At 42.3% G+C, this 23,380-nt stretch overlaps 1 protein-coding gene across 1 annotated transcript in view; it reads left to right on the forward strand.

Annotated features, from left to right (window-relative positions):
* The window catches only part of OSBPL5 (oxysterol binding protein like 5), a 151,217-nt gene that overhangs the window by 97,381 nt on the left and 30,456 nt on the right, over positions 1 to 23,380 (forward strand). The window contains exons 4-7 of the mRNA XM_082485116.1: positions 4,756 to 4,836; positions 5,497 to 5,598; positions 7,154 to 7,357; positions 13,242 to 13,326. Of these exons, the coding sequence (XP_082341242.1) occupies positions 4,756 to 4,836; positions 5,497 to 5,598; positions 7,154 to 7,357; positions 13,242 to 13,326 (472 nt within the window). The remainder of the gene's footprint in view (positions 1 to 4,755; positions 4,837 to 5,496; positions 5,599 to 7,153; positions 7,358 to 13,241; positions 13,327 to 23,380) is intronic.

Below are 23,380 nucleotides of genomic sequence, written 5' to 3' on the forward strand. Positions count from 1 at the left end.
CAGATTTGTGTAAACATATGAAATCATATTACTTCTAGTCACTTAGCAGGTTAAACCTGGAGGAACTGTATGTTGCTATCAGCAGCATGGGGGACTACGGTATGCAGTCCTGGGACCTTAGATCCCACCTTTCCTGTGAAAAGGCAGGAACTTTAAACCCAGAAATGCAATGCTTTTCACTCTGTACACCTGATGATCATCTGCAAGCAAACTGCTATCTAGGATCTGTGATGGTGCATCTTCGTCAGCATAAAAAGAAGCAAAGTTGGCAGGGAGAAGCAATCAGTTTGCCTCATTAAAAAAGTAACTGGGGTACAGCGTCAAGTTTCTGAAAACAGAAGGCCCAGGTCAGGCACATCTGAAAACTTGTCCATGGCTTGGTTTTAGTAAAATTTTCTCTCTCTTCATAAAGCTTGGTCATTTTACAACCACCTTGGGGAGCTGCATTATGCATCACACAGCTGGTACATCACAGTTTTTGGGACATGGCAACATAGATATTTGTTTTCCCATGCCTAGAAAGTCTTACACAGGCAGTGAGGGACTTATGCTACTGCTTCTTTCTCATCCATTAAGCCTGTCTTAGTGTACACCATCCCTGTGGGCGTGTTTCCCTTTACAGGCAAGGTAAGCAAATTCAGCATGTCTGGACATAGCTCAGACATGGGGGAGGCAGTGCCTGAAAGAAGCAGCACAGTGGTTCAGAAGCCCACTGCAGCAGTCTCCATCGAGCTGCTTTGACCAATTGAAAGACTGGTTTGTAATGATTTCAGATAAGTTTTGCTCAATATGACCCGGCAATGTGCGCTCGCAGCCCAGGCAGCCAACTATATCCTGGGTTGCATCAAAAGAAGCGTGGCCAGCAGGTCGAGGGAGGTGATTCTGCCCCTCTACTCCACTCTTGTGACACCCCACCTAGAGTATTGTGTCCATCTCTGGAGCCCTCAACATAAGAAGGACGTGGACCTGTTGGAGTGGGTCCAGAGGAGGGCCATGAAGATGATCGGAGGGCTGGGGGACCTCTGCTATGAAGACAGGCTGAGAGAGTTGGGGTTTTTCAGCCTAGAGAAGAGAAGACTCTGGGGAGACCTTATAGCAGCCTTCCAGTATCTGAAGGGGACCTACAAGAAAGCTGGAGAGGGACCTTTACAAGGGCATGTAGTGATAGGGGTAATGGCTTCAGACTGGAAGAAGGGATATTTAGAAGAGATATTAGGAAGAATTTTTTCACTATGAGGGTGCTGAGGCACTGGAATGGGTTGCCCAGGGAAGTTGTGGATTGCCCATCCCTGGAAGTGTTCAAGGCCAGGTTGGATGGGGCTTTGAGCAACCTGATGTAGTGGAAGGCGTTCCTGCCCATGGTAGGGGGGGTGGAACGAGATGATCATAGAATCATAGAATTGTCTAGGTTGGAAGACACCCTTGGTATCATCGAGTCCAACCATCTACCCTACTCTACAAAGTTCTCCCCTACACCATATCCCCCAACACCACATCTAAACGTCTCTTGAACACATCCAGGGATGGTGACTCAACCACCTCCCTGGGCAGTCTATTCCAATGCCCGACCACTCTTTCTGTCAAAAATTCTTTCCTAATGTTCAGTCTAAACCTACCCTGTTGGAGCTTGAAGCCATTCCCTCTTGTTCTGTCATTAATTACCTGTGAGAAGAGACCAGCACCAACCTCTCTACAGCGTCCTTTCAAATAGTTGTAGAGAGTGATGAGGTCTCCCCTCAGCCGCCTCCTCCTCAAACTAAACAGTCCCAGCTCCTTCAACCGCTCTTCATATGATTTGTCTGGTAGGCCCTTCACCAGCTTTGTTGCCCTCCTCTGCACTCGCTCCAGCACCTCAATACCTTTCTCGTATTGAGGTGCCCAAAACTGGACACAATACTCGAGGTGTGGCCTCACCAGTGCTGAGTACAGGGGATGATCTTTAAGGTCCTTTCTAACCTAAACCATTCTGTGATTCTGTGATTCTATTGAGCTTCTAAAAGCTATGGTGGTGTAAGGGGAGATTATCCTGTCATACACTGTTGTGGGCTACGGCTTTATAACATGCGTAGCAGTATTGGCTGGCCTCGGGCATGCGGTGTCCCTGGTCACGAAGCTATGAGTCAGCTCTCCTGAAGAGGCAGAATCAATGTCTCTCTGTGTAAACGTCCCAGGTTTGAAGTCTTATGGTTCTTTAATTCTATTTTTAGCATGACCCAGAGAGACTCTGGGAGGAGGCAGGTGTGGATTGTAAAGCAGTGAAAGTGCCTCTGTGTTAACGGTTCCCCAAGAGCAGCAGGTTTAGGGCTCAGGTTTGCATGCTTTGCGGCAGTTGTTGGAAGCCTTTCCGTATTCATCTTCAAGTAAATTTCCTCGAGCCAAGTCAGCTTAGGGGCCAAGATTTTATTCTTTATATAAGTACTAAAATGTAATTGTCTAGACAAGAAGTGACTGTAGTTTGTTTTAATTAGTTAAGCAATAAGCATTCATTATATCCTGATGCTTTGCAGACACCTGAGCAGGATTTCCTAGAATCTTGGGGACATCTGTGCTTTTTCTGCTTCTTGCACTGGTTAATGAGGAATAGTACGCAGTGTTTCTCTCTGCATCTGATCTCTTGGGCTGGAGGGAGTGAAATTACCAGTAAACAGTTGGCTCATAATTGTATCTCAAGGACAGGACATTCTCCCTGCTAACTGGGAGAAAGGGGGAGAATTCTTCTGACCAGTTTCAGAGGACACGCGTCTTGAATCATGAAAGCATAATCTCCTAATAATTACGAAGGATTCTTGCTCAGAGACATTTAAGCACTTAGAAATGTTTCCTCATAAAGAAAAGCTTATAGCATATCTCCCAAATGTCTACCACTGCCCTTTGAAAAGTGACAAAGACCCTGTGGGCAAAATTCTCTGCTCAGATGTTATATCTGTGCAGCAGACCCCACTGTAAATCCTATGTTTTTACAGGGAAGTCCCATGTGCAGAAATACAAAATATGCATCAGAGACTGCATTGCAGGTAAAGGAGACAGGTTTAACTTTCTATCAAAACAAAAATGGCAAATATTGAATAGTTTGCAGGAGTCCAGAGCTGGCATTTTCATTGAGTGGATCCAATGCCAAGTTGACTTGTAAACTGGAAAGTCAGATCAGGGGCTTCACTGGTCTTTATGTGCCATCGCAGAGTTTTCATTTCTCTAATTATTCTTAAGTGTCAAGTGTACTTTTGGTTTTAGTGAAAGACTACTGTAAGGGTAAGTGAGAACAAGTAATAGGTTCTACAGTGACCCTGGCTCTGTTGCAAATTGCACCTTCTGACCCTAATTTCAAATCCTGCATCATCCAGAATGAGTTTTGCTCAGTTGAGCATGCACCCTTATCTCCCTTTTTGGCTCCTGTCACAGTCTCCAAAGCATTGTTGATGTCCTGTTTGCTGTGGTCTGGTCATGCATTTGCATGTTTTTATCTAAGTCGTGTGGAAAGGACCGATCTGGCTGTTATTAAATATTTTCCTGCTCACACTAATGTTTAGCATGGTTTGTGGCTGTAGTAACCAGAGAGGTTTCTGTGTTGCTGGGAGGGAAAAAGAAAGCGGGTCCGTGTCTCTCAAAACTGAAGTCACTGTAAAATGATTACATCAGATCATGACATACAGGTGAGAGAGTCTGAGAGGCCAGTGGGTTTGTTTCACATCATAGCAGCGAATGTATAAATGGGAACTATATTTGATAGATTTTTTTCATAGTACAGCTCATTTTTGTGTCATACCCATTAAATCACGGTGGCCAAGGGCTGAGCTTTTTTATAAAACTGTCATGCATAAGTAGGAGAGACAGTGCCTGACCCCAAAAGATCACAGTCTGAATGCATCAGACACATGAAAGGTTGGAAGGAAAAGTGGTACAGAGAGAGAAAGTAACTTCCCCAAGGTCACATAAAAAGTAGCAGAGTTTATAGACTGTACCATAATTCTTATGCCACTAACCTTCCTCAGGTTTGGGATAATTTGCTGGCAGTACCTATCGAAGTAGGAGTCCTCATCATGAGCTGGGCTCCAGAGAGCTATACTCTCCAAGCATACATTATTTTGGGAACAGTAATATTGTGACCACATCTAACAAAAATAAAGCATTTTTTCAGGCCATCAGCACAATCATGAGATCAGTCTGCAGCCTCTGAAAATGAATTTAAACAGCACTGACACTATCAAACATGATTTGAAGTGACTGTATATTTTGTGCCTTGCTTCGCAAGGCCAAGATGATGATGATTTCCTGTATTATCTGTAACATGATTAAGTCATTTCTTGCCCACTCATGTTTCTGGACATTTCAGTTAGGGCAACAGTCACTGCCAATATCGAGTCTGGTTGTGAAAGATCTATACCAGCTTCCCCATAATTTTTATTCCAGTAATTGAAATGCTTTCAGATCTGAAAAGGGATGAGCAGTTTTTGAAGTCAGGAATAAGAGTAGGGTTTTTTTTTCTGTTTTGTTTTTATTTTACAAAGATTAATATCTGCATGGGAGAAATACGAAGGAAATTTGTTGGGGAATTTTTTAAATAACTATGAGTATAAAAAGGAAGTTTGGAGTGCACTGCAAATACACATTTTCTGTGCTTTCTTAGTATTCTGCTGCTGAAGTCTGCAATCAGCTCTTTCATGGATTTCTGGAAGATATAAACGACCCTTCATTAAAACATCACTTGAACATCTTCATGTTAACACATTCTTGTTTTCTCTCTCCCTCTTTTTTTAGATCGAATATAAGCTTTGCAATGGGTCTGACAAAGAGTGTGTGTCTCCCACAGCCAAATTCATGAAGAAGGAAACACTGAAGGTACGTGCAAAGCAGCCAAGTCAGCATCAGCTGACTTTCTTTTACAAAACAAGTAGTACCTTCCAAACAAACCATTGGGAGCTACTCTGAGTCATTTCCCAAGACCTGGAGAAGCCTCCAGCTCTTCTAGGAGTCATTGTAGGCCAAGGGCATTTACAAGCTTTATATACAGGATTAGATTATGTACTGCAAACAGAACAAATCAGTGTAATTATTTCACTCTGTTCATAAGTTCCAGAGCCATTAGGCACCTCAAGAGGATTGTAATCCGTCATTGGTCTTGTTAGGAGGAGTATGTCTAGGCAATCTGAATAAATTATTGCTTGAACACTTGTTTGTCTACCAAACCAAAAGTATAAATAATTTGGTTTGGATGAAATTAGATTTAATCTCTTTAATTTGAGGAGGAATGGGTATTCAGTCTCTTTCCATTCCCCCCAAAGAAAAACCAAATTACATTATGTTTGGTGGGACTTCAGGAGTAAAGAAAATGCCTGTTATCTCATTATGCTTTTGCTCTTTCTAGTGCTCATTTCTGGGGAACCTGTGCTGGGTCGTGTTCTAGCTGTGCTATACATAGCTGTCCTTAATGCATTGTGTTCTTTCCTCCACAAAAGAGGCCATGATTACAGCTGCTGTATTTTCTCTGTTCTGAACCAGGTACAAAAAAAAAATTACAGACAGGAGAAGAAAAGGGCTACTAAACAACTCTTCAGTGCTCTGAAGGATCCCAGTGTAGTGATCACAGCAGACTGGCTGAAGGTATTTCTTACAAACCATTCCGAGGCTGTAGGAAAAAATAAGTGAGAAGTACCTGATGTGTCTAAGACTTATGGACTAGCACTTTTTTGAGTGAAGCAAGACCAAATAATTTTGAGTTGAAGTTGCTGTAAAGCCGTACTTAAATAGCTGCTATAAAAGTGGAGTTATGGGGAATATTTACTTTCCATTTTAACCTAACTCAATCCATCTAGTCCATGTCCTTAAGTAGCGACGAGGTCTCAAAAAGTGCATAGTACAAAAGGAAGCGATGATGTTTCTTTCTTTCTTCCTCTCTGAAAGAGTCTGCTGGCCTCTTCCCATAGATGTGTTTCTGTACTGAAGAGGGAATAGACAGAATAACAGCCTGGAAATGTGCAGATACAGCTTGTTCTGTTGACAGTTGGATTTTATGTTGTCACAGCACAGAATGAAACATATTGGACCTGATGACAACTGTAATTTCTCCTTGTGCAAAGACTCAGCTAGTGACAGCTTCTCATTGAAGTCTTGAAACTTTGTATGTGGCAAAATAAATTTGGATTGACATTGAGAGGTGTTACCTTTCACTGCTGGTTTTCTCCTTATTTGAGGCCATTTAGTCTTCTTGACTAATAGTGAATTGGTTGCCCTTTTATAATGGCAAAACTTAATTTCCAAACATTGCCGAACACATAGCTCTTTAAAAAAAAAAAAACAACTTAGGGATTTCATGAAACGATACAATTGCATTTGACCAGAGTGAAAAACCTCCAACATTGTTCTATGATCAGTATTAGAGGCCAGAAAAATGAGATGGGTATGGTTTATTCAAGAAATTACATTGGCAACAAAAAAGTTTCTATAATGTTTAGTGTTGATGATAGATAAATATTGAGGTTTTGTTTTAAATACAAAATACCTGTTGTATGTTTGCTGTGGCTTGAAATTTCTGGTTCAGCAAAAAATGAGGGCCTATGTACATTGACATCAAGAAGACCTGAGACAAAATCTAACCTTTCTGAGAAACTTCCCTATTCTTAAAGCTGTTATCTTTAATATATGCTATCAGATTTAATGTCTTCTATACAAGAGGGAGCATGCATTGAGCTTGACAGAGAAGTAAACCAGCTGGAGAAGGTGCTTTTAAAATTGGGGTGTTTGACAAAACCCTTTCATAGTTCTGTTCTGCAGAACACTATTAAAATGACTTATAAGAGGAATTAGACTAGCAATAACATTTTTCTATGCAATGTTCTAATTGGCGTGTCCTCCATGATTATTAACAAATCACTCTCACATGGGCCAGCAGTGCTGGTTGCCTAAAAAATTAAGTAAGCTGCTAACACTACGCCAGCACTAAAATATGAAGACTGGATTCTGATAGCAAAATCCCAGGCCTTGTAAATTTGGCTATGAGATCCCTAGACTGTTCAGATAATGCAGTGTATCTTCCTAAGGAAGTGTATCGTAGTGTGGCCTTAGGAGAAACACATACTGGAAATACTGTTTAAATACTGGTTTTCTTTGAAGAAGCAAAGTAAATTCAGCTTTCTGTTCTCTCCCTGCTTCCCTCCAGATTCGTGGGACTTTGAAGAGTTGGACCAAGCTGTGGTGTGTTCTGAAACCAGGAGTGCTGCTGATTTATAAGACGCCAAAGATCGGACAGTGGGTCGGGACAATCTTGCTCCATTCTTGTGAGCTGATCGAGAGACCCTCCAAAAAGGATGGTTTCTGTTTTAAACTTTTTCATCCTTTGGATCAATCCATCTGGGCTGTAAAGGTAACAAGCCTGATGAGTTGAACAACCTCTTCTTGGACTAGTGTCTCAGCACTAGTATCACCTAGCATTGATGTTATCTAGATTTTCAGTTATTCAGTTGCTGTTAGTGATGGTAAATTGAGTGCATAAAAAGATTAAAGACACCGAAGCTTGGTCATGGTATTACATCAAAGGAACGTGGCGCATTGTGATTATTACAAATGTGTCATTCTTGGTGTATAGATGCATGCATAAACTGAGGAAAGGGGAAATATGTTAATGCAGCAAAAAAGATACCTAGAAGCTATATCAAGCCGTGGCCTACATCTTTAAAAAGAGGTGAGGAATAGACCCAGTCAACTGACTTCCCCAAAACAAGGACACACAAAGCACCAAATGCTTTGCACAATACTGGAAGAGGGCTGGCATAGTGACAACAAAACAGATCAATCATTTGACTTCTTTTTTCTAATGCCTCTGAGGTTTGGGTTTGTTTGCGATGGACTTGGAACTCGGTGGTCTGCTCAAGAGACTGTTGCACAAAAGTGTGACACTGCATAGGTTGCCTTAATTTTCTGTTCTTTGAAATGGAAATAGAAAGGTTTTCTCTCCCTTCACTTTGAATTCTTCTTCAGTCTGTTGTTACTCACAGGCTAAGACAGTCTCTTCCTGTACACGCAGTAGGTCCTGCAGTGACCCCTGGATCTCCCTGCAACACAAATGATTAATAGTTTCTCACACTTCTTGAAATAACTCCCTGGAAATTTTCAAGAGCTGCATTTCTTTTTCTTCTTTCCTTTAAGAATAGGCAAAAAGAGAAAAAAAATTCTAATGCCTATGAGGAAAGAGAAAGACCCCAGTACCTCCTGAGAGGCACTGAGAACAACATCTGTTGGATACTCTGAAGACAAAGCTTAAATGGTCTTGAACTCTTGTTTCCCCATTAAAACAGTGACTCAGCAGAGTTACTGCAGACATAAATTCTCTAGGAGACATCACCAGTGTAAGCAAAGCATTACAAGCTACTGCCTTGCTGCAAAGGTGTTCAGCAGAGTAAATCTCCTTGGGAAGACTCATGTGAGAGCAATGAAGGCATTTGTCATTGGCATCAGAAGTTCTAACAAAATGGAGGGGAAGCCCTGTGGGAGCAGATCAAGCAGCCTCACTCCTGCTCATCCCTGTAGTTAATTGAACAGTTTTAAACACAGCTATACAATCACTATAAAAAGTCTTGCAATTTTTAATAAGGTAGGAGGAGAGAATTAAAATTAACCTCAACAACCAGGGGTAAGAGCTGCTGTTTTCTGACAGTAGCCTAGATCTGTGCCTAGATGCATTGCTTTTGCTTTAAGTCCTGAAGGTTTCACTGCTATCTTGCTTCTTACTCAGTTTTGAGTTTTGATGCTTTTTTAATTCAGACCATGCACCCAAGAAGGTTGTCGATCATTTGCTGTCCATCAACAAAAAAATTCCTTGTGACTTGACAGGTCAACTGAATTGTTCTGAAAAGCACAGTCAGGAGAGCTAGTGAAGAAGTAAAATCAAAAACACAGTCAGGTACTGAAAAGTAGTGCTGCTGACAGATCTGAAGTGTTATGCCAGAATGCCCTTCCCTTTGAATGAATCATACAAAAGAAGAGGAGTTTTTATCAATGTCTATATGTATTTGCATGTGTGTATGTTTTTCTAATTCTTGTGTCTCTTGAGAAAATATATGACAGAAATAGGAATTAGTATATTAAATATGAAGGGAATATATCTCTGAAAACATTTGTTTACTAGAGGAATTCCCAAGAGATTTTAGTTTTAAGGTCAAATTAATACTCAAATTTGAGACAGATACTTAGAAAGCTACATTTGAGCTGCATGGTAGGATATTTCCTGAAACCTGAGTTTAGCCTGGATTGTTATGTGTGATAGATGCTTTCAGCCACAAGGTGAACACCAAAATACACGTCAAGAAGAAATCCACCAGTGAACTGCTTGATGTCAGAGAAGCTGTCTGCACTCTGACAACAGTTTAAGGCTGAAACTGCTAAAAATACTGTTTCATTTTATGTCATTTCATGGCCTTCTTTTAAAGCAACTGGAGCAGAATTGACTGATCTAAATTGGTGATGTATAACTGTGCAAAGAAAGCCTATTTCTCATGAAATGTAGATTAGCCTGAGCTTAAGCAAAAAGCCCAAGTTACTGTCCATCATGACAGAAATAAGATCTGGCTAAACAACTTTCACTTTTGGCTAAAATAGCTCATGAAATTTTCAAGGATTTTCCAGACTAAGGTTGATGGTCGAGTTTTGACTCACATAGTGGACTTCCAGCTAACTTAGGGTAATTAATGAACACCTTTGTACATCTTGGCCTGGCTGCTCAGCAGATGTGTGGATGTAACTGCAGGGTTCAGCCCTGAAACAAATGTCTGGTTCAAGCAGTGCCCTAGACATTTATAGTTGTGCTAGCCAATTAAATGTGATGTGCAGTCATTTTAAGTTCAGTTAGAGCCAGATGAAATTTTGGGATGCCTTTCAAATGATAGGTAGGTAAGATGTAAGACCATTGTGTATAGTGGAAAGCTAAACATACGCAGCAGGGAACTGGTTTTTCTGTAAAGCACTCTGGTTTCTAGAGCTATCTTAGTAGTATATACCCGAGAGGAGGCAGTCCTTTGTTCTACACTGCTTCCCTGGCTTTTTTAAGTGTTTTAGCCTGAAACTCCATCACAGTGCAAATGGATTAGACCTTTTACCTTTTTGCTCTACCCAGGCCTTTGTAAACCCAAGGCCAAAACCACCAAGGTCTCAAAATCAGTCAGTATTGCAAGCAGCGGTGATAAAGGCTTCCCCCACATGCTGCAAATACTGCCGCAGAGGCACTTTGTCCATGATGTGAAGGCAATGTGGTCCCACACTGCTTCAGGGAATAGACTTTTTGCTGGGATGACTGCAGGAGAGCAGGGAATGCCAACCTAGTAATTAGTGTGAGGGTGTGAGTGTTTGTCCTCTTGCTTCACAGAAGGAGCGTAGGGCGCTCTGCTGGCAAGGTTTGCCCAGCTGTCCCAAGTAAATGTCCTGGAATAGTTCGTATTTCCCTTTGAGCTTGCTCAGAAGTGAACAGTGTGGTGTGGGAAGGCTTTTATTGACTACAGCTTGTTCTGGCATGTGTTTACAGTGCTAAATGAGGTGGGATCAGACCCACTGAACCTGGGAATATATATGATTTTAATTTTGTTGATTTTAAGAGCTTTGAGTCATTCCTTTAAAGAAAGATGTTCTAGTAATGGGCTTGTGCTGCTCTTTTACAATTGTTTGTTCTGCTCTATAATACAGCACAGTTAATTTCATCTTCATCCTTACAGTTACCCACAGTACTGTTTACAAAAGGGATTTTTTTCTCTTTTTTTAAGCTTTGTTTTATGACTTTCCAAGACTAGGTGTTTGTCACACTATCTAAAACAGTGTGAGTCCACTCCATTTTTTAAAGCCTAATCAGCCCCGGTTTGGTATTGCCTTTTGAGTCTTAAATCAAATGTAAAGACAGGAATGATCTGAAGATGATCCATTCATAGTTGTACTGTCTAGAGGCTGCAGCTGAGCTCCAGGTCCTTGTGTTGCAGGGATAACATTCACTTTTAGTGAGAGATGGTCATTGTCTTCGAGGTCTTAGACTCTAAACAGGCATGATGCTAAAAGGCAGAAAGCATCATTATCCCTGCTGTGCAGATACAGAACCTCATCTACTCTGTGGAGATGTTGATTTTATTTTTATGGCCTCCTCTCCTTTCTTCTTCTCCTCTTCTTTCTGTGGGAAACAGGCCCCTCCATGTATAAGCATGCCTTACTGTTGAATACATTTCCTTGACAGAGTGACTTGGCTGCTCCTTGTGTTTATCCACATGCCTAAGTGTCTGTTAAAAACTTGTGTTATCTCCTCCTTTCCTTCTCCCCCCCCCCCCCCCTTTTTTTTTTTTTTTAGTTTCAGTTCTCTGGATCTGTACTGTTTGGTTGTAAGGTTTTTTCTCCAAAGGGGCAAATAGCAACCTCTGCACTGAAAACACAAGTAATGCTGTTATCAACAATTCTCCAATGCCCTGCTCAGCTGCAAGCTACTGAAAGGAAAAATGCCATTGGGAATGATGCTTGATTGCATTAATGTCACTAGTAATGTCTTGAGCTGCTCTGCCCTGGATTGCTAATCAAATCCCAACTTTGCCAGTCCTGCCTATTAAGCCTTTAAACAGTCTTGATCTTGTGAACCTCTTGTGGGCGAGGAGAGGGGAGAAAGAAGCAAGTAATAAGGATCCCAGTTCCTCCTGGCAGCAGCAGAACCCCACAGATGTAGAGACGAGAAGCTAAACTGGAGCCTGTTGTCTTCTCAGCACTGCATCTTCATGGAGTATATATAGATATAATTTAATGTTTGTCCTATGCTTGCACTCTTCATTTTTTCCAAATTTTGCCTTTCTGAGTGGAATTCACAAAAATCCAGTTAAAACCACCATTTAACTACCAGACACTTGTATATAGGAGCAGTTTTCAGCAGTCATCACAGTTTCCCTGCTTACAGACTAATGCTAGGGGGAAGTCCTTCTTTCAAGGGACAAGATGAGATACTATAAAGGCCCATGTAAGAGAGGAGAGTCATGGTTAAACTGCAAAAATTTCCCTACCGATTTTCAGCGTTGTGTGTATTCTCTAAAAACTCAAGGAAATCTGTGTTTGAGCATCCTGGAAAAAAATGTTTGTTCCACCCTGCAGTTGGCATAGTGGTCTTGAGAGTATTGGTGATGTTTTCTGCTCTGCATTTATTTCTGACATGATGTCTGCAGAATTGAAAAAGGATCTGCTTTCATGTTGTTTGTTGTGAAGTAAGGAAGAGAAGGAACTAGAGGAGGCTGAGAAAATTTGGAAATGCAAGAGAGGGACTCCCGTTTATTTCAGCCAGGTCATGGGATAAAGTCCATACCATGGAATGTGTGAAGCTGTGCTCACCAGGTACAGAAACTGCTTTTTCTTAGCAGCTTCTGGAGCTCAAGAGAGGAGAAAACAGGGAGGAGATCAAGGTCAGAGCCTGGGGTTCTGCTTAAAGAAGTGCCTAATCCAAGATGGACTCTGCCTTCCTGGGAATCATTTCTGGAGGGTCATGCCGAAGGGATTGTGGCAGGATACTTACAAGACACTTTTTTTGCCACAGCTCCTAAACTAAAGGCAACCTAAACAAGCAAAGCCTGGTTTTGTTAAAGCCTGAAGTCGCCAGCACGCCAGGCATCACGGCATAAAGGTTCTCAAAGGGTCTGGATGTAGAGGTGAAGGGCTGCAACCCAGCAGCATGTGCCCATGCTGGGAGACCTTTGGTCCTCAGCCTGTGGTTTTGCCTGTCTCCTCCTTTCCCAGACAGGTTTGCAGGATGGAGTTTCTCCTTTGTTTCCTTCCAGAAAAGCTGCCATTGCCTCTCTGCTAGAGGCCTTCACAGCACAAGGTGTGAGCTCTGCCACTTTTATGGTGACACATAAAGGGTGTTTCTCTGCTAGTGTGTCAGGCTACAAGCAGACAGACGTGCATTGCATGGAGCAGTCCATTCAGGTGTTGCACAAAGATGACTAATAGCAAATATTTGACTGTTTTTGTCCCAAGTGACAGCAATGAGATTCTTCCATTCCTGAGGATCTGAATAAACAGAGTAAGTTTTGGGCTGAGCATAGGTTAGACCAAGTCCCATTTACATCAGAGCTCATTACTGCTTTGGAGCTGCAGCATTACTAATGAGTCTCTCTAAATTACTCCATCTGCTCCTTCCTTCTTTCCTATCACAAACATACACACTGCCCAGGAAGGGTAGAAAGACATTGAACAGTCCGTTGCATCTTCTGCACCTTACGTCTTCTTTTGTCTGTGTGCATTTCCAGGGCCCAAAGGGAGAAAATGTTGGTTCAATCACTCAGCCTCTTCCCAGCAGCTACTTGATTTTCAGAGCAGCCTCCGAGTCGGATGGTAAGTTTTGGTCTTCGTTTGCTTTCTCCAGATTGCATACTCTGTGCTAGTTAAGAAAACAGGTTGATGCAAAAAAAAAATTGGTATGTAAAGGAAAAAATGGCAGCTCACCCAGCCTGAGATGGGTTCATTAGCAATGGTCAGAATAGGTCAAGCAGACTACAGGCACGTTTCATATTCCTCACTGAACAGCCACCTTTCTGGCCATGTGTGTGGAAGAAGGACCTAGGCTTGCAGCTGGGGAAAAAACACTAAGTCAGTATATACTAAAGGATGAAAAGAGTTGATCCCAAAATTGGGGTGAGAGGGTGCTTAACTATTTCCTCAGTTCAGCGGAGACTTTAGTTGGTTATCTGCCTACGTCTTAAACTAGGTAGGGATCTGTTGGAGGGAAATGACATAGTTATATTGAACTGTTGATAGGTGGCTTGGAACCACCAGAATTCTCCTGTAAGCTCGCTGTACCATGGTTTACAGTATAGCAGGCCCTAATGCTGGTGACTCCACATGTAAAATAACATTCTGGGAATTCACAAAATTATGGAAGGTAAATTTAGGTCAATATAGAACAGGCATGCCAGCTTGCGATGTGAAAATCTCTATAAATTACTTTAGCAGACCTAAAATATCAGTGATTTATAAGTAAATAAGAAGATTAAAACCATGTTTTCATTCCATTTGACCTTCAGACTACTGTAGAATTTTTTGCCATAGCAAATTAACCCAGGCTGTTCATTTTGTGGATATTTTTCACATACCCCACCAAGGGTGCTCATGTAGCCGATGTGCTCCTTTGGGTCTTGTCAAGAGTAACTTTAAGGACAGAAGAATTTTTTATGGAGCACAGTGGGCTTCGAAAGCAGTGTCCTTCTGATCCAGTGATTAAGTTTTACATATTCCTAAAGGCTGGAAATGGGATAATGCCAAATGCACTTTTGACATGGTACTTAGAATAGGAGGAAACCTTCTTTCATTACAGGCTTGGCATGCTGTTCTTCCTACTACTGTGCAAAGAGGGCTGTTCATAGTGAGGGATACCATCTTGACACTGAAAGCTGCTTGCCAATGTCAATGTAGTGAAATTATATGAAAATAAGTGGAACTTGTATAGAGCTATAGAAGCACATCTATTTCTTTGAATATTATGCTTTTGTAGCTTACGGAACATTACATCTTATTTGTGTAAAGGAGTACAGGATTCCAAACCGGATCCAAACATCACCTGTCTAGAAAGGGATAGATTGATACAATAGTCTCTTGGGGAAAAAAAGCATTTTTGGGGTAGAGCTGCTAAATTACAGGCATTTCAAAGCTTGGTTATACAGATAGACCTCAGAATAGACATGTGGAACAGTCCCACAGAGTTCTTAGGCAACCAAATAGCTTCAACAACTGTCTGTCAATCCAGCTTTTCTAAATTATTATTTCCTTAGAGATCCATGTAATTTGTCTTTCCATCAACTTAATTAGAAAATGCGCAAAGGGACCAATGTGGTCATTGTATGTGTTCAAGACAAATTGCTGTCTTATAAAGTACCTTTTTTTTTCTGGCATTTCAGCTATCTTCCAAATGAAAACTTTCATTCTGGTGGAAACCTAATGATTAAACCTTAGAGCCTGCCTGGCAGAGACCTGTGGCTGAACTTCTACTCTTTCTTTTTACGACGACTGCCATAGGCCAGTTATGTGGAGTAGAATAGCTTTAGATTTGTTCTAACTAGCCTTACCCATAAAGGCTCCCAAGCTAGCAATAGCTCCCAAGAGGTAAGACCTTTCTAGCTGTGATCTCTCTGTCTGGGTCATACACCACATGCTGAAAAAGCACAAAAGAGACCATATCTGGCACATGAGAATTTTCGATATTTAAATGCCTGTGGGAAGCTTTCTGCCCAGTGAATTATTACATGTCTCTGGTATCATAAGAGCTTAAAATAGTGAGTCACTGGAACATATTTTTAAAGCCAAGATATTGGCTAAGATTCTTGGGAAGTGTGCAGAGGCCAGGCAGATCAAAGTAGAGTTAGTTTAGGATTTAGTATGATTTTTCTTTACTTTGCTGCTTCTCTACAGTAGGGTCTTAAGGTTAGATGGAAAGCTAATGTGATGAAGAGAAGGAGGAGGAACTGCGATACCTCTCAATCAAATATCATAAATGTGAACACATTAAGCCTGGTAGATCCTGAGAGTCTGAGGAGGTGACCGTGACAGCGGACATGAAGTGAAGCTTTGGGATCTGTCCACTTAGCAGTGGACTTCACAAAAAAAAATTGATATAGTATTGCACCAGAAATACTAGCATGAAAAATGGTGTAATTTTCAGCTGAATGAGAGTATTTGACTCTACAGCTGAGGTCAGTGAGCTGTGAGAAGTGGCCTTGTGCAGGAAGGGAAGGATGTGAATCTGCAGACAAGAGGGAAGAACAGCTCATACACTCAGGCTCGCCTCCTTACCAAATACAAGAGCTGTCCTCGTATGGTGACTGCTATGTGCTTGTTTGTTAGTTAGCCTTCATGGGGACTGTTTGGGGGTATCTGTTCCATTGAGCAGCGTAGACGTGCTGACAAATGGCCAAACATGTGGGTGTCACACCCGGAGGTGAGTGACTTAGAAATGGTATTAACATCAGTAGGTGGTGTAAAACATAAGGAGACAAGGACACAAGGAATAGAAACTGTTACGTTAAAGAAATTGGTATAAACTGCAGCAAATTAAGGCTTGTACTTTGCAATTAATACAATTTGATTTGAAGCCCAGAAGACACCACTGAAATGGTTGTAGACTGTTAAATAGCTTTACCTGTTGTAAAGAGGTATCTCCAAGAGGGTGTACCTGAGTTCGTTTCAGTTCTTTAATGCACTGAACAAACATAGAGGATGCAGTTATGGTCAAGAGAGACAGGAGATTTAGGTAAAATGAGCTAAGCTAGCTGACACAAATGGGGCAGGTGGAATCTGTTCTCTTGCATAATGTTAGTTTATATTTGTAGTATGTTCGCGTATCCTCCGTAGATGCAATATTGTGTGAATCTACAGCATGTCTGAGGAGGTGTCCTGACCATGTTCTTCTTAATGCAGTCTCCCATGTTAGTAGTGAAAATGAACCACAGAGCATTTGGCAAATTTAACAGCAATTCATGGAGGCCTCTGACTTGTTGAAGAATATTGAGTTGCAGCATATGTTAGATGTACAGTTCTGCTATCCAGGAAACTATATCATCATCAGCAGCTACATGGCCTACTTTTTCTCTCAGCATTTCAGAATACCTTTTTTTTCCCCTCTGCTGTACCATCTGTGACAGACTGTTGGTAGGATTATGGCCCTGACTTCTGGATAGCCTGCAGAACCACCGCCAAGCTACAGTAAATTTCACATTCACAGACCGCAGCAGCAGTCTGTGATGTGTTTTAAAGACATCTGGAAGGTCATGTCAGCCTACAGGGCTCCACCTCTATAAACACAGGGTCTTTCTGTCTTACCAGTTTCAGAAAAGAAAATTGCTTTTTCCAAACCAGTGACTGTGCATGCATTTCAGATTTATGCTGATGAGTGGCATAGAATTGGTAGTTTAATCCTGTCCTGAGCTTCCTGCCTGGACCATTCTGGGGCTGCCCCTGAGATCTTCAAACCAGTGCCCCAGACCTCCTAACCATTTTGAGTCACCTGCTTAAATCTCATATTGCAGACCTCCGCCTTGCCATGGGCACTGCCACCAAAGGTGTTACTAGGGCAATTCAAAGCAGCAGATTACCAAGGGTTAAAGGTTTAACAGTAGAACCACACTTACATTTTGTTCCTTATGTCTGTCCTCTCCTTCAGGCGTGCTTTGGGTAGTCTCCATTGCCTGATGTGGGTGGAGTTGTGTGGAAATCTTGATGGTCTGGCTTACAGTGTTGTTGTTTCCTTCCTAGGCAGCTAGCCCTTCCCCCAAAATTGATGCTCTCATCTGGGGAGGAAATAAGATTATTGAAGTAAGGGTCACGCACAGAAGCAATGAACCGTTGAAGGGAGGGCAGGCCACTCAAGAGGACTACAAAGAGGTAGCAAAGCTATGTAGGGAAAAAATCAGGAGGGCCAAAGCCCAGTTAGAACTAAACCTGGCTTCTGTTGTCAAGGGCAACAAAAAAAGTTTCTATAAATACATTAGCAATAAAAAGAGGACTAAGGATAATCTCTGTCCTCTGGTAGATGGGGCCAGTAACATAGTGACCAAGGATGAGGAAAAGGCTGAGGTACTTAGTGCCGCCTTTGCCTCAGTCTTCAGCAGTAGGACCAGTTGTTCCCTGAGTACCCAGATCCCTGAACTAGAAGATAGGGATGGGGAGCAGAATGAAGCCCCTGTAATCCAAAGGGAAATGGTGAGGGACCTGCTTCAGCACCTGGAGGTGCACAAATCTATGGGGCCAGATGGGATCCACCCAAGGGTACTGAAGGAGCTAGCGGAAGTGTTCACTAGGCCACTTTGCATCTTTTATGAGCAGTCCTGGATAACCGGGGAGGTCCCAGCTGACTGGAGGTTGATACCCATCCACAAGAAGGGCCGGAAGGAGGATCTAGGGAAGTACAGGCCAGTCAGTCTGACCTCGGTGCCTAGGAAGGTCATGGAACAGATCATCCTCAGTGCCATTGCACAACACATGCACAAGAATAGGGTGATCAGGCCCAGTCAGCATGGGTTTGTGAAAGGCAGGTCATGCCTGACAAAACTGATCTCCTTCTATGATAAGGTGACCCACTTAGCGGATGAGGGAAAAGCTGTGGATGTTATCTACCTGGATTTTTTTCAAAGCTTTTAACACCATTTCCCACTGCATTCTCCTGAGGAAACTGGCTGCTCATGGCCTGGACAGGTGTACTCTTCGCTGGGTAAAAAACTGGCTGGATGGCCATGCCCAGGGAGTGGTGGTGAATGGATTTAAATCCAGTTGGTGTCCAGTCACAAGTGCTGTCCCCCAGGGCTCGGTGCTGGTTCTCTTTAATATCTTTATCAGTGACCTGGATGAGGGGATCGAATGCACCCTCAGTAAGTTCACAGATGACACTAACTAGGGGGGCGTGTTGATCTGCTTGGGAGTAGGTTGGCTCTGCAGAGGGATCTGGACAGACTGGACCGATGGGCTGAGGCCAATGGTATGAGGTTCAACAAGGCAAAGTGCCGGGTCCTGCACTTGGGTCACAACAACCCCATGCAGCACTACAGGATTGGGGCGGAGTGGCTCAAAAGCTGCCCGGCAGAAAAGGACCTGGGGGTGTTGGTGAACAGCCGGCTGAATATGAGCCAGCAGTGTGCCCAGGTGGTCAAGAAGGCTAACAGCATCCTGGCCTGTATCAGGAATAGTGTGTCCAGCAGGACTAGGGAAGTGATCATCCCCCTGAACTCGGCACTGGTGAGGCCCCACCTCAAGTACTGTATTCAGTTTTGGGCCCCTCACTACAAGAAGGACATTGAGGTGTTGGAGCATGTCCAGAGAAGGGCTACAAAGCTGGTGAGGGGTCTGGAGGACAAATCTTATGAGGAACGACTGAGGGATCTGGGGTTGTTTAGCCTGGAGAAGAGGAGGCTGAGGGGAGACCTTATCACCCTCTACAACTACCTGAAAGGAGGTTGTAGAGAGGTGGCAGCTGACCTCTTCTCCCCGGTGACAAGTGATAGGACAAGAAGAAATGGGTTTAAGTTATGTCAGGGGAGGTTCAGATTGAATGTTAGGAAGCATTTTTTCACTGAAAGGGTTATTAAACATTGGAATAGGCTGCCCAGGGAGGTGGTAGATTCACCACCCCTGGAAGTGTTTAAAAAAAGGGTAGATGTGGTACTGAGGGACACAGTTTAGAAGTGGTTTTTGTCAGGGTAGGTTAATGGTTGGACTTGATGATCTTAAAGGTCCCTTCCAACCTCAGCAATTCTATGATTCTATGTTTCTAACCGGGAGGAAGATTGCAATTTGAAACCAAGTTCACAATGAAATATATCACTGGATCTTGGCAGTACTGGAAAAAATAGAAGTTACCTTCTTAGCTATATGTTTGCTCTTCATATTCCTTAGACCTTTCACAGCAGTTTAAAGTCCAGACATTTGCAACCAGACTTCATTTAGCTCGGTGCATAAATTGCACCTGCAGCTAACTGAGAGATTGCATCCTTGCATCTTGACAGCCAAAGTGTAAGAAGTAATGCACGTGGGCACCCATGTGGTACAACAGAATAAGCAGTCAGCTGAATATGCTGACCTTAATGTTCACTGACTGAACCAAATCAGCCTCTTCCTCATCATTCATGATTTGTGTGCACTTGAGCAAGAGTTCATCGTTTCCAGGTGACTGTCTACTTCAGGTTGATTTTTAAAAGCATCTATCTTGTAACTGTGAGGCACAAGGCCAAAAGCTGGATGACTCTAATAATTCAAGAAGAATAATATTCCCTTAGTGATGCCTCTCTAGGGGAATGTATGGTTAGTAGGTGTAAGGCTTTTGAAATCTTAGTTGGCAAGAGATTCATTCCAGCTGTTCTGCAGCTAGAGGAATGCAATAGAAAAAAAGCATAGTCCCAGACTGAGATTTCAGTGTGCAACGGTGTGTTTCCATCTCAAGCAAATGATTTGTGTTATCGGTGAGTGCTGAGAGAACATTGGCTGGCTCCTCTGTGATCAGCTGTTGCAAAATGTGGCGGATAGACTTGGCACATCAAATTATGAGTTGTTCTAGGTGAATGATGGTAACTGTAAAGAATTTCAAAGCTGAATAGCTTAGTGTTTTCAATACTGCCTTTTTTTTTCTGTGGGATATTGTAGTAATTTTAGATCTGTTTGAAGCCTAGAACAGTCTCAAGTTATTCCTTGAACTGAGCCTAGGTTTGCAGCATAAGCAACCTTTGGTTGTTTTGTGTTTTTTTTCCAAGGGGGAGAAGAAATGGGTTTTGTCACTTGGTTTTAGTTGTTCTTTTCGTCTGTGAAAAAAAGAGTTGGTGCGAGTGCATGCCTGCTCCTGTTCAGCCTCCAAGTTTCCGCATGGTGCCAGCAGTGCCCTGTGGACCCAGGAAGTGTCCTGCAAGGAGCTATAGTGATTCCCATTTGCACAGCTGTGCTGCAGGAGTCATTTCAAAGGACCACAAGGTGCCTTTCCAGCCTGCTGAGCCAAAAGGCCTGGAGAAAGCTGCAAAACATATGTGGGATGCATGTTTGGCTTTGTTTTTGCAAAGTCAAGGCAACACACATCCTTTATTAGCTTATTTTTCCCAAACCTTTCAAGAAGGAAGGAACTTTGGAACCCAGCTGTGTTTAACTGATATTTCAAAGAGTTTCCTTTTTCAAATTGTCACTGATGACTGTTGTCATTTTACTGTAAACACATATAACAGAGAAAAAAAGTTACAGGCCTACTCAGGGGAGACACCTCTTTTTCATCTTTTTTTTTTTTTTTTAGTGAGCACAGCTGAGTGATGTGCAGATATATTCCTCTGACATCCCACTTTCCTGGGACATCTGTCACATGCCAAATGCTGTGATCATCATTTGCTAAAGTGATGTAGGAAATGGATATTGAAACCAATGATCAGGAGAGAGGCTGCTACAAAAGAGAGCGGGAACCCAAGCTATAGCGTTAGCACTCTGGTAGGACATCCACTTTGGCACTTTAGGAACAGCCTTGTCAAAGAGTCTCTTTCCCCATCGTTCCTGGAGGGAGCCAAAGGTGTCTGGGCAACCCACCCACCTGACCAGTTCAGGTGCCGAAAGATGGATGGTGTGAAATGTCCTCGTTGTGCCAGCTGCCAGTATGAGTGATGTAGCCAGCTTAACTTTGCACATCAGAGTTGGGGATCTTCTCTGCACGGGGTGTCATTTCTCCCTGTTATTGTCCTCACTGAGAACTCTCTTAGCTTGGATGAAAGATTTCTGAGTTTTGTAATCCCTTCTATGTGGCTTGTGAGATATATGGAAGCGTTATGTGTAGATGGACTATTTTACTGTCTCCCTCTTTCATCCTTCCACCTCCGCAGCCCAGGTAAGAGCCAGAGCTTACTCTGTGGGCTGTCCCCTGGAAGTCAGTGACAAAATACTAAATATAATGAAGAAAGGGTAAAGCTCAGAAATAACATTTGAAAGGAAATACTTAGTTTACAGCTCGCAAGCAGAAGGAGGTAATGTGTTTTTGAGACAACATGATCTCTGCAGAAATTGTCCGAAAGTAATCATTGCGGTGGATAGAGTAATATATCATTTGATATGAAAAAAGCTTAAAAGCCTATGGGGAGATTCTGCCATAGGCTGTCAATATGCTCTTGGGTTTTCCTTTAGAATTTAAACATATACTTGTTTTAAGCCACAATTTGTGGAAAATTATAACTGATAATTGGTTGCAGTGTTTTACATTGCAGCTTTAAAAACCTCAAACCTTCTAAAAGAATACCATTGTAACACCTTCGCAGCTCTTTTTTGCTTCCTTTATATGCATCATGCTGGGCTGCTATTCCTCTCTGAAGGAACCCACATTTTGCATCCTTCTCTGATCTAATTACCTGGCATACAAAAAAACCCCACCTTGAGTCAACCACTCAAAATTAGAAAATGGGAGAGTTAAGGTAACCATGAAGCCTTCGTGCAGACTACCATCATCATAGGTGACAGCCTTTAATTATGTGACCACATACTTTTTTTCCGTTCTGCTGTTCCTGAGGGAGTGAGTAGACTTGTCAGGTAAGCAATTAAGTAATCCAAATTGCTAGCATTTTTGTGTTATTTTCACAATAAAGAAGAATATTACTCAATAGCAAGATCACTCAAATGTAAAAACATTTCGTGTAGGCCTTTAGCAAGGAAACAGGTTTATCATCTTGTGTGCAATCCCCGAAATTGAGAGGGTATAATTTTATGGTGTTATGCTGCAATTAACACACTGTTGACTTGCAGAGAATGTAACCTTTTCATTTGCAGCAGAAATCCCATATTTTATGTCTGGTTTTGTGGCATATATTTGTTTGGATTCACAGCACCACCTGATGGCTGAAGGCCCATTTCTTAGCTTGGGGATGCTGTGCATCCGTTGAATTCAATTTCTGTTAGAAACAAAAACAAGGGAGTACACTGATGCCATTTCTGTGTTCTGCAGGGCACAAATAATGCTGACTGCTAATGCACAGCAAGTTCACCTAAAGCATTGTGTCTCTGCCTTGGAATATTACAATGATATTTTAATATTATTTTTCTTAAGTTAGGCTCCTTGAATAAGGTTTCAAAAAAGATTCAATTTACTTTTTACCCCTTCCAGGGAGTTATCTAAAGAGATAAAAAAACCTAGGTATGTTATGTAGAAATTTCCTCTGGTAATGTGGTGGATCCCACAGGTTTGACCAAGACTGTACACTCATGTTAGTGCCAGTGAACACCTGTGGTGGTGGCAGCGGAGGGGTAAGAGAGCTCCTGTGGGGTTGCGGCCAGTGTGGCCTGCTCTGCCTATAGCCCCAGGGAGGGGTGGGCCACAGGAGCACAGTAGGGGAGATGGAGGAGGGAGACTTTGGGGTCACCATTGCCACCCTTATTAGAAAGTGTAAACGTAGCCAGTGCATTGCCATAACTGTCATAAGATAGTGTCTTTATGTGAGTGCTGTGGGGAGCTGAGGAACTGACCTCCCTTACTGCTCTGAAGTGCTCATGTTGCTACAAATCAAGCTAAATATCAAAGCACCTGATTTTACAAGACCATTGAATATAGAAATATCTTGACTTATGCAGCATTTCCAAATGTCAAATCGTGCAGTCCTCACTCTGCAGAACTGGAAAAAAAAAAAAGCAGAGGTAAAAAAAGAGGAAAGGTAAAGGAGGTGAGCCTAAGCAGGAGTGTGCTCCTTTGTATGGAATAGCCTGAAACAGGGTTTCATCTTGATGGGTGTGGGGAGAGGGAATATGTAGGAGGGAGTGGATTTGTGCTCAGTGCAGCCATTAACTCTAATAGGTTATCCATGCAAAACCTTCACATGGCAAGAAGGGAATAAATCTCTGCATGTAAAGCCTTAATGCAAGAATATTTGTTAAATACAAAATAGTGTGACATCAATTCCAACAG

The sequence above is a fragment of the Vanellus vanellus genome, assembly GCF_965231255.1.
Source record: "Vanellus vanellus genome assembly, chromosome: 6".
NCBI lineage: Eukaryota > Metazoa > Chordata > Aves > Charadriiformes > Charadriidae > Vanellus > Vanellus vanellus.